The sequence below is a fragment of the Clinocottus analis genome, unplaced genomic scaffold (assembly GCF_023055335.1).
Source record: "Clinocottus analis isolate CAN_PGR_092001 unplaced genomic scaffold, fCliAna1.0.p SCAF_51, whole genome shotgun sequence".
Lineage (NCBI taxonomy): Eukaryota > Metazoa > Chordata > Actinopteri > Perciformes > Cottidae > Clinocottus > Clinocottus analis.
Window position 1 is genome coordinate 127,646 of NW_027176209.1, and position 14,935 is coordinate 142,580.

General features: G+C 42.1%; 1 protein-coding gene across 1 annotated transcript; it reads left to right on the forward strand.

Annotated features, from left to right (window-relative positions):
* The first annotated feature begins 11 nt into the window (after positions 1-11).
* On the forward strand, positions 12-12,205 carry LOC137803249 (mucin-2-like). Its single transcript, XM_068601537.1, has 14 exons — positions 12-2,049; positions 2,404-2,685; positions 3,076-3,860; positions 6,160-6,338; positions 7,003-7,141; positions 8,115-8,283; positions 8,626-8,721; positions 8,811-8,851; positions 9,448-9,570; positions 9,673-9,768; positions 10,509-10,637; positions 10,752-10,791; positions 11,342-11,427; positions 12,050-12,205. The coding sequence occupies exons 1-14, from the start codon at positions 12-14 to the stop codon at positions 12,203-12,205; spliced, it is 4,359 nt and encodes a 1,452-aa protein (XP_068457638.1).
* Positions 12,206-14,935: the final 2,730 nt, after the last annotated feature.

Genomic DNA, 14,935 nt, shown 5'->3' on the forward strand with positions numbered 1-14,935 from the left:
AGGGAGACAATATGACATGTAGTTGGTCAGAATGGATTAATATTAGCAAGCCCACACTAGGTCCTGATGGTGGGGAAGATGAATCCATCCAGAAGATAATTGCAGCTGGTCATCTTGTATGCTCTCATCCTGAAGAAGTCCAGTGTAGAGCTGCTATTTACCCAAACATGCCCTTGTCAACTGTGGGTCAAACTGTGACTTGCAATAAAGATGTTGGTTTCATATGCATCAACAAAGAACAAGGGACTGAGGAACAGTGTTTTGACTATGAAATTAAATTAAAATGCTGTGAGTGTAGAAGAGGACCAACTACTTCAACTCCTTCCACAACAGTGTCAACTACAACAACTTCAACCACCACAACCACCACAACTCCTCCAACTCCTTCCACAACAGTTCCAGCTACAACTTCAACTACGCCAACCACCACAACCACCACAACTCCTCCAACTCCTTCCACAACAACTTCAACTACGCCAACCACCACATCCACAACTCCTCCAACTCCTTCCACAACAGTTTCAACCACAACTCCTCCAACTCCTTCCACAACAGTTTCAACTACAACACCTTCAACTACGCCAACCACCACTACTTCGACCACAACTGAAACACCAACTACGACTCAGCCACCTATACCTACACCTTGCCCTGAGGGAGACAATATGACATGTAGTTGGTCAGAATGGATTAATATTAGCAAGCCCACACCAGGTCCTGATGGTGGGGAAGATGAATCCATCCAGAAGATAATTGCAGCTGGTCATCTTGTATGCTCTCATCCTGAAGAAGTCCAGTGTAGAGCTGCTATTTACCCAAACATGCCCTTGTCAACTGTGGGTCAAACTGTGACTTGCAATAAAGATGTTGGTTTCATATGCATCAACAAAGAACAAGGGACTGAGGAACAGTGTTTTGACTATGAAATTAAATTAAAATGCTGTGAGTGTAGAAGAGGACCAACTACTTCAACTCCTTCCACAACAGTGTCAACTACAACAACTTCAACTACGCCAACCACCACAACCACAACTCCTCCAACTCCTTCCACAACAGTTTCAACTACAACACCTTCAACTACGCCAACCACCACAACTCCTCCAACTCCTTCCACAACAGTTTCAACTACAACACCTTCAACTACGCCAACCACCACAACTCCTTCCACAACAGTTTCAACTACAACACCTTCAACTACGCCAACCACCACAACTCCTCCAACTCCTTCCACAACAGTTTCAACTACAACACCTTCAACTACGCCAACCACCACATCCACAACTCCTCCAACTCCTTCCACAACAGTTTCAACCACAACTCCTTCAACTCCTTCCACAACACCTTCAACTACGCCAACCACCACTACTTCGACCACAACTGAAACACCAACTACGACTCAGCCACCTATACCTACACCTTGCCCTGAGGGAGACAATATGACATGTAGTTGGTCAGAATGGATTAATATTAGCAAGCCCACACCAGGTCCTGATGGTGGGGAAGATGAATCCATCCAGAAGATAATTGCAGCTGGTCATCTTGTATGCTCTCATCCTGAAGAAGTCCAGTGTAGAGCTGCTATTTACCCAAACATGCCCTTGTCAACTGTGGGTCAAACTGTGACTTGCAATAAAGATGTTGGTTTCATATGCATCAACAAAGAACAAGGGACTGAGGAACAGTGTTTTGACTATGAAATTAAATTAAAATGCTGTGAGTGTAGAAGAGGACCAACTACTTCAACTCCTTCCACAACAGTGTCAACTACAACAACTTCAACCACCACAACCACCACAACTCCTCCAACTCCTTCCACAACAGTTCCAGCTACAACTTCAACTACGCCAACCACCACAACCACCACAACTCCTCCAACTCCTTCCACAACAACTTCAACTACGCCAACCACCACATCCACAACTCCTCCAACTCCTTCCACAACAGTTTCAACCACAACTCCTCCAACTCCTTCCACAACAGTTTCAACTACAACACCTTCAACTACGCCAACCACCACTACTTCGACCACAACTGAAACACCAACTACGACTCAGCCACCTATACCTACACCTTGCCCTGAGGGAGACAATATGACATGTAGTTGGTCAGAATGGATTAATATTAGCAAGCCCACACCAGGTCCTGATGGTGGGGAAGATGAATCCATCCAGAAGATAATTGCAGCTGGTCATCTTGTATGCTCTCATCCTGAAGAAGTCCAGTGTAGAGCTGCTATTTACCCAAACATGCCCTTGTCAACTGTGGGTCAAACTGTGACTTGCAATAAAGATGTTGGTTTCATATGCATCAACAAAGAACAAGGGACTGAGGAACAGTGTTTTGACTATGAAATTAAATTAAAATGCTGTGAGTGTAGAAGAGGACCAACTACTTCAACTCCTTCCACAACAGTGTCAACTACAACAACTTCAACCACCACAACCACAACTCCTCCAACTCCTTCCACAACAGTTTCAACTACAACACCTTCAACCACCACAAGCACTACAACTCCTCCAACTCCTTCCACAACAGTTTCAACTACAACACCTTCAACTACGCCAACCACCACATCCACAACTCCTCCAACTCCTTCCACAACAGTTTCAACCACAACTCCTCCAACTCCCTCCACAACACCTTCAACTACGCCAACCACCACTACTTCGACCACAACTGAAACACCAACTACGACTCAGCCACCTATACCTACACCTTGCCCTGAGGGAGACAATATGACATGTAGTTGGTCAGAATGGATTAATATTAGCAAGCCCACACCAGGTCCTGATGGTGGGGAAGATGAATCCATCCAGAAGATAATTGCAGCTGGTCATCTTGTATGCTCTCATCCTGAAGAAGTCCAGTGTAGAGCTGCTATTTACCCAAACATGCCCTTGTCAACTGTGGGTCAAACTGTGACTTGCAATAAAGATGTTGGTTTCATATGCATCAACAAAGAACAAGGGACTGAGGAACAGTGTTTTGACTATGAAATTAAATTAAAATGCTGTGAGTGTAGAAGAGGACCAACTACTTCAACTCCTTCCACAACAGTGTCAACTACAACAACTTCAACCACCACAACCACCACAACTCCTCCAACTCCTTCCACAACAGTTCCAGCTACAACAACTTCAACTACGCCAACCACCACAACCACCACAACTCCTCCAACTCCTTCCACAACAGTTCCAGCTACAACAACTTCAACTACGCCAACCACCACATCCACAACTCCTCCAACTCCTTCCACAACAGTTTCAACCACAACTCCTCCAACTCCTTCCACAACAGTTTCAACTACAACACCTTCAACTACGCCAACCACCACTACTTCGACCACAACTGAAACACCAACTACGACTCAGCCACCTATACCTACACCTTGCCCTGAGGGAGACAATATGACATGTAGTTGGTCAGAATGGATTAATATTAGCAAGCCCACACCAGGTCCTGATGGTGGGGAAGATGAATCCATCCAGAAGATAATTGCAGCTGGTCATCTTGTATGCTCTCATCCTGAAGAAGTCCAGTGTAGAGCTGCTATTTACCCAAACATGCCCTTGTCAACTGTGGGTCAAACTGTGACTTGCAATAAAGATGTTGGTTTCATATGCATCAACAAAGAACAAGGGACTGAGGAACAGTGTTTTGACTATGAAATTAAATTAAAATGCTGTGAGTGTAGAAGAGGACCAACTACTTCAACTCCTTCCACAACAGTGTCAACTACAACAACTTCAACCACCACAACCACCACAACCACAACTCCTCCAACTCCTTCCACAACAGTTTCAACTACAACACCTTCAACTACGCCAACCACCACAACTCCTCCAACTCCTTCCACAACAGTTCCAGCTACAACAACTTCAACTCCTTCCACAACACGTTCAACTATGCCAACCACCACTACTTTGACCACAACTGAAACACCAATGACAACTGAGACACCCACAACTACTAGCACAACCGTTACATCTACTGTCACAACTGAAACACCAACTCCTTCCTCATCAATTCCAACTATGACACCTTCAACTACAACAACCACAAAACCATCCACCACTCTTCAAACAAGTACTACAACTATAACAACTTCTACTGTCACTACACCGATGATCACAACTGAAGTATCTGTAGTGACAGAAAGTACCTCCACTCCAGTTACTCAGCCAATTATTTGCCATTGTACTCACAATGGTACAGACTTCCTCCCAGGTAAGTTCAGATAACTAACGACACAAATTTTCAACATTTATTTTGCAGTTTAGTCTAGTCTATTTCATTGGATTTCAGAACACAACACTTAATCTATGTTGACATTGTGCCTGTGCAAAAACTTTGTCTCCCACATCAAGACTTTAATACCTTATCGGACATTTAGCATGTTTTAAGCCATCCAGATAGTTTTATTGAACAATTAATGTCATAGAACAGTCAGATGATTTGAAAGATTAGAAACACAATAGACTAACTTCTGGAGGACTTAGTTATTACAGTTTGAACCCTTTCATGTTGATAAACTTGATGACATTTTTGTTCTCCATGCAGCATAGGGGGAGGCAGAATAGTTATTGTAGCTGGCTAGTTAGCTAAATAGTCTCTGTAGCTTCTGCCTGCTCTCTTCTTGTCAGAGGAGTCTCTTAGCAGAGAGGAGTAAGGTAAAGGGACCGTAGACCCGCTTTTGTCACAGCTTAGGGAATTACATTTCTTTTTTCAGATAAGTGACAACTTTGTGCAGATTATTTGGCATGAAAGCAAGGCAAAATTTGCAAGCCAGCTACATTGCCAGTCGTCCACTAGTTTGTTTATTCCACAATGGTTTGATAAAAAAAATAAGCCGTCCAGCGAACCATCCCTCATCTCTATTTTACATAACATTTATTTTATTCAAGGTATAGTATTCAAGGAAGAGATGTGTTTTTGGTTTGCGGAGCTACAAGCCGATTGGCAGATGCATGTATCTATGTGATACACAGTAGGCCTAGATACCGCATACATCTGTTTGACATATGATAGCCTCTGTAATAATTTAAATCACATTGTGATATATGACGTGTGGTTGTCGTATGTTCTCATTTCAAGGTTCTATTGTCTACAATGTGACGGACCATGATAACCACTGTTACTTTGGATACTGCAATGATTCTTGTCAAGTCGTACCCATAAACCACCCGTGTCCTTCTCCTAAAGTCTGTGTCACATCAGATGGAATAAAACAGGTACTTCTTTACTTCCATTCCATACATATTTTACTTGCATTTGTTGAGTGTGACCATTCATTTTGCTTTGCTTGACTTGGCACTCTTTATATACCAGCCTCCTTTGTTTCACAATTCCAATCTATTGTTGTTTTCACAGGATGGTGAAAGTTGGAAGGAGGCTAACTGTACGACCGGAGTGTGTAAAGGTGATCGTGTGATCCATACCCATACGCCGTGTCCAACTCTAAAACCTTTAGTGTGCGAAAATAATTTCCCTCCCATTAAAGTGCTGGATGATGATAAATGCTGCCACCACTATGAATGCCAATGTAAGTCTTACCACGTCCAACTAATGGCTCTGCAATATCCTAAAGCCAAACAATTGAAAGTATTTTATCTGTAAAAAAGTCTTATTTTTTGTTATTTAAATGTGACTTATTATTTATTTAATAACTACAGGTCTTGTTTTTCACATGATACCCGATTACTTGAAATGTTATTTTAAAGATATTGTATTTGTGTCATGTGAAGGTGTCTGCTACGGTTGGGGAGACCCCCATTACATCACCTTTGATGGGACCTACTATAGTTTTCAAGGCAATTGTTCCTACTGGCTGGTGAAAGAGATCGTGGACAAATACAACTTCAGTGTTATGCTTGATAACTATTACTGTGGTGATGGTTTGTCCTGTCCTGAGTCCATCACCATCTTCTATAACAACTACAAGGTTGTTTTAACACAGAAGGATGTAAATGGCAACGTCACAAATGAGGTACTTAAAGCCCTGTTCACTTTCTTCTGTCTTAATTCAAACTCTAGCAGCACTAACCCTAATTTATAAAACATTCTTTATTTTGTAAAGAAATGGTAGATGCATTGAACCCCAAAAAGAAATCTGTAAATGGTTATGTTTGACGTGTATATCACTTTTTTTCTTTTTCTTAGGCGTTTGTGAATGGCAAGCTTGTAAGTCCTGCATACCAGAATGATGACTTCCGACTTGTCACCGCCGGCATTGATACAACGCTTGTCATCCCTAAAATACACGCCAAGATCACCTTCTCAGGGCTCATTTTCGGTATCTACTTGCCTTTCAGTGAATTTGGTGGCAACACCCAGGGACAGTGTGGTGAGTCCTGCATCTTACTGTATGTTGAGTTTAAACAGCAGTTGATAAATTCCATGCTTACTATTTGAATATGTTGTGAAGTTAATACTTATAACAGATATAACCAATTGTAACTATGCATTACGCAATCAATATGATTAATATTGAGGGTTTCTATAGGCACTTGTGACAACAACCGGACAGATGACTGCTTGTTGCCCAGCGGCAAAATAGATCCTTCATGTTCGAATATGGCAAAGCATTGGCACGCTAATGACAGTTACTGTGAGCCACCAGTTCACCCGACACCAACACCTACACCCACACCTGCTTCCTGCAATACCAGCGTCTGTGACATCATCAAAAGCAGGTAAGAGGAACAGGAGGAAGCAAGGAAAAGGAAGGAAAGAGAGACAGAAAGAACCCTAACTATAGACCTGAACCAGCTCTAACTATAGACCTGAACCAGCTCTAACTATAGACCTGAACCAGCTCTAACTATAGACCTGAACCAGCTCTAACTATAGACCTGAACCAGCTCTAACTATAGACCTGAACCAGCTCTAACTATAGACCTGAACCAGCTCTAGCTATAGACCTGAACCAGCTCTAACTATAGACCTGAACCAGCTCTAACTATAGACCAGTGTGATGCTGACTATGAACCCTGTGTTCTCCAGTGTGTTTGAATTGTGTCACAAGGTCATTGACGTCGGTCCAATCATTGCTGCCTGTGAGTTTGACGTTTGCCACCTGAACATCAACCACATCGGCTGCACCAGCATCCAAACCTATGCTGACGCCTGTGCTGAGGCTGGAGTGTGTATTGACTGGAGAAGTCAAACCAAAGGAGTTTGTGGTATGTAACCAGAATGTGTGACGCTAAAGTCAAGCTATATTACTATTGCTTATCATAGCACTGACAACACAACAGCAATGGCCTCAACATGATATGTTCTCTCTTCATTTCTTAATAGAATTTAAATGCAAGAGTCCCAAAGTCTATGAGGCCTGTGGCCCTCAAGTGGAGCCGACCTGTGAATCCTGGTACAGTAGTTCACCAACACATTGCTGTTGCTCATTTCAGTCACTTTCATTCATGTGTGCTTTTGACTCACATACAACGTCAAGGTGATAATATACTGGTGTGTCTGCAGGTACAACCAGAAATTCGTCTTTGCTGTCAATGAGTTCAGTCTCATGACAAGCCAGTTGATGGAGGGTTGCTTCTGCCCAAAGGGAACCTTCCTCCTCTCTTCCAGCTCCAATGAATGTGTACCCACCTGCGGTAAGAGCGGCTAGCAGTGCTGTACGGCTCGAGCTGCGTCGCATTGAAGGGCGTGCAGCAGGTTTTGTAGACACAGTGTCCTGTAGTGAGGAGGAACGTGAGGGCGGAGAGGAATCAACTGCTGGCTTTCCATTGTGTGTGCGCACTGACACACAATCCAGTGCTCACACAGTCCTGAGAAAGAGGGGAAGTGAAGTCAGATGTTGCTGTCCTCTATACCGTTTTGCAGACATATCACTTTTCTTGTGGGTCGTCAGACTGTTTGCTCTACGTTTCTGACCCTTTTAGGATGTCTATGTATATTTAGCTTAAGGTGGAGCTCAACTTGCAGTGATTTAGGGAAGCTGAGACACTTTCATTTTTCTCTTCATAGAAATTTGTCGCCTGCCGAATGGAGTATGGAAACTGGTGAGTGATCGGTCTCGTCTCTTTCTACGTCAGCTGTTGTCAGCCGGTGCAGACTGAACACCTCTCATCCCTCTGCCACGCACACTGTGTCCTCAGGCCAACGCAACATGGACAGAGGACTGTAAGGTGTTTACATGTGATCCGGACACACTGCAGGTCACCTCCCACCATGTGTCCTGTCCAGCACAGCCACCACTCAGCTGTGACCAAGAAGGTCAGGTCAAGGTCACCGACACAGTCGGCTGCTGTCAACAGGAGAAGTGTGGTAAGTGAGCAGGTCCTAATACTGTGCTGAATATACTCTGTATTCATGCAATATTCACATTAAATCACGACCACAGTCATATTGTGTACTTTTAGCACAATCCAAAAGAAACACAAGTGTGCTTATGCTAGCTTATGTTAGCTTATGTTCTGACCAATATCAACCAATAGTTTTATGACCTCCATTCATCAATCAATCTCAGCTTTTACCAACAAAAGAGGAGTGTGAGGAGCCACAGTCCTCATTTCGTGTTGTGAAGAAGCTGGAGTTGTGATCGATGTGAATGAATGTGTAACCAAATATGAAAATGAAAGGTTTGAGATGCCCTCCTTCCTTCCACAGAGTGTAACGTGGCGCTGTGCCCCCCTGTGCGGGTCTGTCCTGTCGGGTATTCAGTGGAGGTCACGATGGGCGTCTGCTGCTCCAACATCAACTGCAGTGAGTGTTGGTGTAACTACGCGTCTCTTCTTTGCCACTGATTGTTGGATCATATTTAAAACGTATTGGTTGTTCTTTTTCCTTCACAGATATCACTGATGTGTGTCTTTACCAAAACCATGTATATCAGGTGAGAACTGACGTGATGACAATGCAACACTAAACAGGGAGGTTGTAGGGTTGTGTCATTTTTTATAATCTGAAATATGAGTCAGGTGTTAATCACGTTTCTAGACTCAGTCCCTGCTGCTAGCGGTGAACAGTTGATGGTCCCAGGGTTTCACATTGACATGGACTTGTTGGTTATAGGCTTTCTACAGGAAAATAATTTCACCATAACTCATGAGCACTTAAATGTACAATGCTGCTTTAGCGCCATCTATAGGGAACTGCATGTCACACAGGAAATGAGTCACAGCCTTTTACTACATTGGTCCGCTGACATGGACATACCATATGACATTCAGTACCATACATATACTACAAATTATGTATCACACATATACTACTGATTATATGTGCCGTACATATACTACTTATTATATGTACCATACATATACTACTCATTATATGTACCATACATATACTACTCATTATATGTACCATACATATATTTTTAAGACAAATAGAGTGCTGTAGTAAAATAAATGTTTGCTCTGGATCTGTTGAGAGCTGATGAGCAGCAGTGTGTGAGTCTGTTCTGACCTTCTCACCTCGTGTATCCAGGTTGGAGACCTTGTGCCCATGAAGCCATGCGACACCTGCAACTGCACGGCAAAGATAGACCCCATCACCAAATTCCACTTAACAGAATGTCACCCGATACCGTGCGACACACACTGCCCTCTGGTGAGGCCAGCCCTCTCTGCCCTCCTTGCATGTGACACTTATATATATATTTATAAATGTATAATTTGCTTGTATTTGAACTCTCTCTGCGTCTCTCTTCAGGGTTATGAGTATCAGGCCGCCGCTGGCCAGTGCTGTGGGAAGTGTGTCCAGACGAGCTGCGTGGTCACGCTGCTCAACTCCACACACACGCTGCAGGTTGGTGTGTGTGTGTGTGTGTGTGTGTGAGAGAGAGAGAGAGCAAAAGCATTTAGATTGGATATATCTACAAGGTCAATGTCTTTCAACGACAATAATGAGGCTATTAGTAGTTTGTACTTTTATAAAATAACGGCAGCTCAAAAATGAAGTCACTGAATGTGCATCTGAAGTTGGTGTTCATCCAGCTGTGGCTTCTCCACGCCGTAGAAGAGAGAAGGAAATCAAACAGTATTTCATCATTATTGAGTATTATTTCTGCTTTTATTCTATTTAAAGTTACTGTATTGTAGTGAAATGATTATTAACTATTTAAATTGTGTTGAGAATTGACTAAAACATACAAAAGCTCTGGTATTTCCCTTTAAGTTTCTGCTTTACTTCATGTGTAGTTTACTTCATGTGTCACTAGAATCAGCAGAAATGAACACGAGTTGAAAAGCGTCTTCATTTGAAGACAGTAACAATGGAAAAAAACACATTTCAGACAAAACAATGAGAAGGAACAATGCAAGAGGGTTGTAAGTCTGCTGCAGAACAAACCCAATGAGAAGAAGAACGTCTATCTTCTTCATCAGAGGCAACTGATGATAAACACAATGCGCTCGCTGCATTCGGTATCAAAATGTTCACAGCTTGTTGCCTTCAGTTTGTGGGCTCCAGCGAGGCTCAGAAACAATCCACACATGTTCATACGGAGACGATGGTGTGATTCTAACCGCTGTGATGTCATCCTGCAGCCTGGCGCCTTCTGGACGCCCGCCGACAACCCCTGTCTGAAGTTTGAGTGTGTGAAGATCTCCACTCAGTTCATCACCGTGGAGGCCAAGGTCATCTGTCCTCTCTACGACCCCAAAGACTGCATACCGGTGACTGCACACGCACACGCACACGCACACACACACACACACACACACACACACACACACACCTGCAGTCCAGTGTGATCTATGTGAGTGCTGATGTGTGTGTGTCTCTTACAGGGAACAGAGACCGTAACGCCTGACGGCTGCTGCAAAGCCTGTAAGTATTGCTTCTTCCATGAGTCCACACTCTGCTCTCCCTCTGGTTGCACAACCCAAGATGGCCACTAGAGCGTATCGTCACCACAGAATAATGACCGAGGGATCCGTCTTACAAGTTCCACCATGAACTCTGATAGTCGAGATGAGCTTCTTTATTTAATCAGCTCTTCAGTTCAGCTGAGTTCCATTAGTTTTACTCCTAAAACAGACACAACACTGTGTGTGGTCTTGAGTTAGCGTTAGCGTTAGCATCCATACGGTGGCCCTCACAGCTCACCGTACTGAAAACAGACACAACTAAAGCAAAGGGGGAAACTTTTCCACGAACTCAACGACACAAACGCGTCAACACCAACGTCTTTACGAGACCAAAAGGTGTTTTTGTGTGTCGTCGAGTTGGTGAAGAGCTTCATTTGCATGTGTGTGTTTGTGTGTGTGTGTGCGTGCAGTACTTTGAGCTCTCTTGGCCACCGTACAGACACTCTGATCCATGAATCAGGGACAATGAAGTGAGCTTCCTCTCAACATGCCTCCCCTGCCCGCCTCAGGTATTCCAAAGGGTCAGCCCTGCAACATCTCCACCACCACGGTGTACCTGGAGAGCCAGGGCTGCCACGCCAAGGAGCGCGTCAACGTGACTTCCTGTACCGGAGCATGCGGCACCTTCACCTTGTGAGTCCATCACGGGTTCATGGCCATGAGCCGCAGGGAACATTAATAATGTTGTTTTATATTAGTTCTGTTTGTTTGTGTTTAAGCATTACAATACTATATTATTCTACATAATATACAAAACAGAAAGACTGAAAAGGTAGAAACAGAAAATGCATATATATTCCTATCCTACATTATTATTATCATCATCAATTATTTATAAAATACATGTGTATATATATATACATATACATATATATATATATATATATATATATACATATATATATATACACACATATACATATTTGTATTTCATTTTTTCTTTATTTTGAAATGAATTGTATGATTTAATTGAGAATAGGACTATATAAGCTTTATATATATATATATATATATATATATATATATATATATATATGTTTATTTATACAATTAACTTAGAAACATCTCTTAAATCACAAGTTGAGAACATCCTTTGGTTTGTACACAAATTGGCAGTGACATCCTCTCTCTCTCTCTCTCTCTCTCTCTCTCTCTCTCTCTCTTTCAGCTACTCCACCAAAACTAAATCCTTGCAGCACACCTGTTCGTGTTGCCAGGAGGCGTCTTCCTCTGAGAGGAAGGTGCAGCTCTTCTGCCCTGACAACACGGTGCTCAGCTACACCTACATCCACATCGACAGCTGCGCCTGCCACAAGACGGAGTGCTCTGCGGCCGGGGGCCCGAGCGCCACGACCCGCCGCCGCAGGAGATGAGGCCGCCGCCCACGAGCAATGTGATGTCACGTGATGAGCGTGCATTAATAGATCATCATCTGCATACGTGATTCCTGTATTTATGTCTAATGTTTTAGCAGTTTTAGCTTGATAAGATTATTAACCTTCACATATCTCATTAATAAAGATCATACTGTAGCTGCAGGCTTGCTCTCTGTTTCATTTATTTCTGCACGGACAGTTTCTAAATATGACATATTACCACCCTTTTTTTTTAAGTCAAATTAAAACCAAACCTCATCAACAAACATGAGTTGTGACTGTGAACTCCACCTTCATCCTCTCTGTGAGCAGCAGAGAGTCTTTCAAAGTGTCTTAATATTTTAGTTGTCTAAACATAAATGAATAGTTTAGTTTTCTGAACATAAATGAATAGTTTAGTTGTCTAAACATAAATGAATAGTTTAGTTCTCTGAACATAAATGAATAGTTTAGTTCTCTGAACATAAATGAATAGTTTAGTTGTCTAAACATAAATGAATAGTTTAGTTTTCTAAACATAATTGAATAGTTTAGTTGTCTAAACATAAATTAATAGTTTAGTTCTCTGAACATAAATGAATACTTTAGTTTTAAAACATAAATGAATAGTTTAGTTTTCTAAACATAAATGAATAGTTTAGTTGTCTAAACATAAATGAATAGTTTAGTTCTTAAAACAAATGAATAGTTTAGTTGTCTAAACATAAATGAATATTTGAGTTGTTAAAACAAATTAATAGTTTAGTTGTCTAAACATAAATGAATAATATAGTTCTCTAAACATAAATGAATAGTTTAGTTCTCTAAACATAAATGAATAGTTCAGTTGTCTAAACACAAATGAATAGTTTAGTTGTCTAAACATAACTGAGTAGTTTAGCATTCATATATTTGACTTTTCATTCAGTATTTCAAACTCTTTAGTTGTTCAAATTCTAAAACTAAAACTTAGTTGTACAATTCTTTGAGAAGCCCCTTCATTATGAGCAGCAGACGTGTCTATTAAGCATCTATAATGTATAATTCAAAGTACCGTTGTGCTTTAAGGGAAATACATTTAGTTATTTCATGTTCAGCTAAGCTGCAACACCAGCAAGTCATTTGAGTTCATAAAAAAACATACTTTAGTAATAAATTTATTTTTCAATGGATGCTTTCCAAGAATTCACAGCAACAAATATCCATTTCTTACTAGGACATAATATATTATTATGTTACTATTATTAATAAAATGCAGTTTTGTGGTGTGCTTGTTGTTTTAAAGCGTATTCATACTGAGCAGAAGTCCTGCAATAGGAATGCGTTGGGCTCAACCTTGGACACATACAGATAGGTGCATAAGCTTTCTGAGGACAATTGTATCAGTCACATTGTGGTTATTTAATATCAAATAAGGTGTGTTTGTGTGTGTGTCTAACCTGGCCTCCACCTTAACCTGTGTTATTACCACACATTCAGCTGAGCCCATAAATTAAGAAGTTGTGTGAGAAGCCTATCACCTTTACGCATCCTGTTTCTAGTTCACTTCCCAGCCCTGAGTATTTACCTAAGACTTGTGGGATGAATGTCAGACAGAAAGATCTTAGCAACGCTGTGATGACAGAGCGACCCAACACGACGCTGCAGAGTGACAGACAAACACTCGTACTGTGACACAGCGCTGGGCGAGGCGCCGCCGCACAGCACAAATCCCCAAGAACATCGTTCTCAAGCCAACCAGTGTTTACTTTAAGCATTTATCAATATAGACTAAGTGTTGAAAGCAAATGATCGGAGGGGCCATGACAGGAGGTAGGAGACAGGACGTAGGAGACAAGACAGGAGGCAGGACCCGCTCCAGACAGCCGTGATCCATGGAAACCAGAGGCGAGGAAGCACAGAGGCTCCCATAATTAAGTAGAAGACAATAATTCATCCAGAAGGAGAGAACGAACTGGGGAAAGGAGAAGAGAGATGTGCGAGAGAAGAGAAGAGGAAAAGAGGAGCTCAGTGTATCCTAAGATGCCCCCAGTAGTCTCGGCCTATAGCAGCATATCTAGAGGCTGGAGCAGGACTAACCTGAGCCAGGCCTAACTATAAGCTCTGTCAAAGAGGAAAGTCTTAAGTCTACTCTTAAATGAGGTGACCGTGTCTGCCCCTCTGACTTAAAGTGGAAGCTTATTCCACAGAAGAGGAGCTTGATAACTGAAGGCTCGAGCCCCCAACCTACTTTTTAAGACTCTGGGAACCACAAGTAACCCTGCATTCAATGAACGTAACTCTCTAGTGGGTAACATGGTACTATGATCTCTCTAGTGGGGTAATATGGTACTATGATCTCTCTAGTGGGGTAATATGGTACTATGAGTTCTCTAGTGGGGTAATATGGTACTATGATCTCTCAAGTGGGGTAATATGGTACTATGATCTCTATAGTGGGGTAATATGGTACTATGATGTCTCTAGTGGGGTAATATGGTACTATGATCTCTATAGTGGGGTAATATGGTACTATGATGTCTCTAGTGGGGTAATATGGTACTATGATCTCTATAGTGGGGTAATATGGTACTATGATCTCTCTCGTAGGGTAATATGGTACTATGATCTCTCTAGTGGGGTAATATGGTACTATGATCTCTCTAGTGGGGTAATATGGTACTATGATGTCTCTAGTGGGGTAATATGGTACTATGATCTCTCTAGTGGGGTAATATGGTACTGTTATCTCTCTAGTGGGGTAATATG

What these genes read in the sequence shown, in the direction of transcription:
- LOC137803249 (XM_068601537.1), top strand. Translation starts at nt 12, where the DNA reads ATGACATGTAGTTGGTCAGAATGGATTAATATTAGCAAGCCCACACTA. An exon ending in AACTGAAACACCAACTACGA is followed by an intron (nt 2,050 to 2,403) that starts CTCAGCCACCTA and finishes CTTCAACTCCTT; the next exon opens with CCACAACAGTGTCAACTACA. An exon ending in TGACGGCTGCTGCAAAGCCT is followed by an intron (nt 10,792 to 11,341) that starts GTAAGTATTGCT and finishes TGCCCGCCTCAG; the next exon opens with GTATTCCAAAGGGTCAGCCC.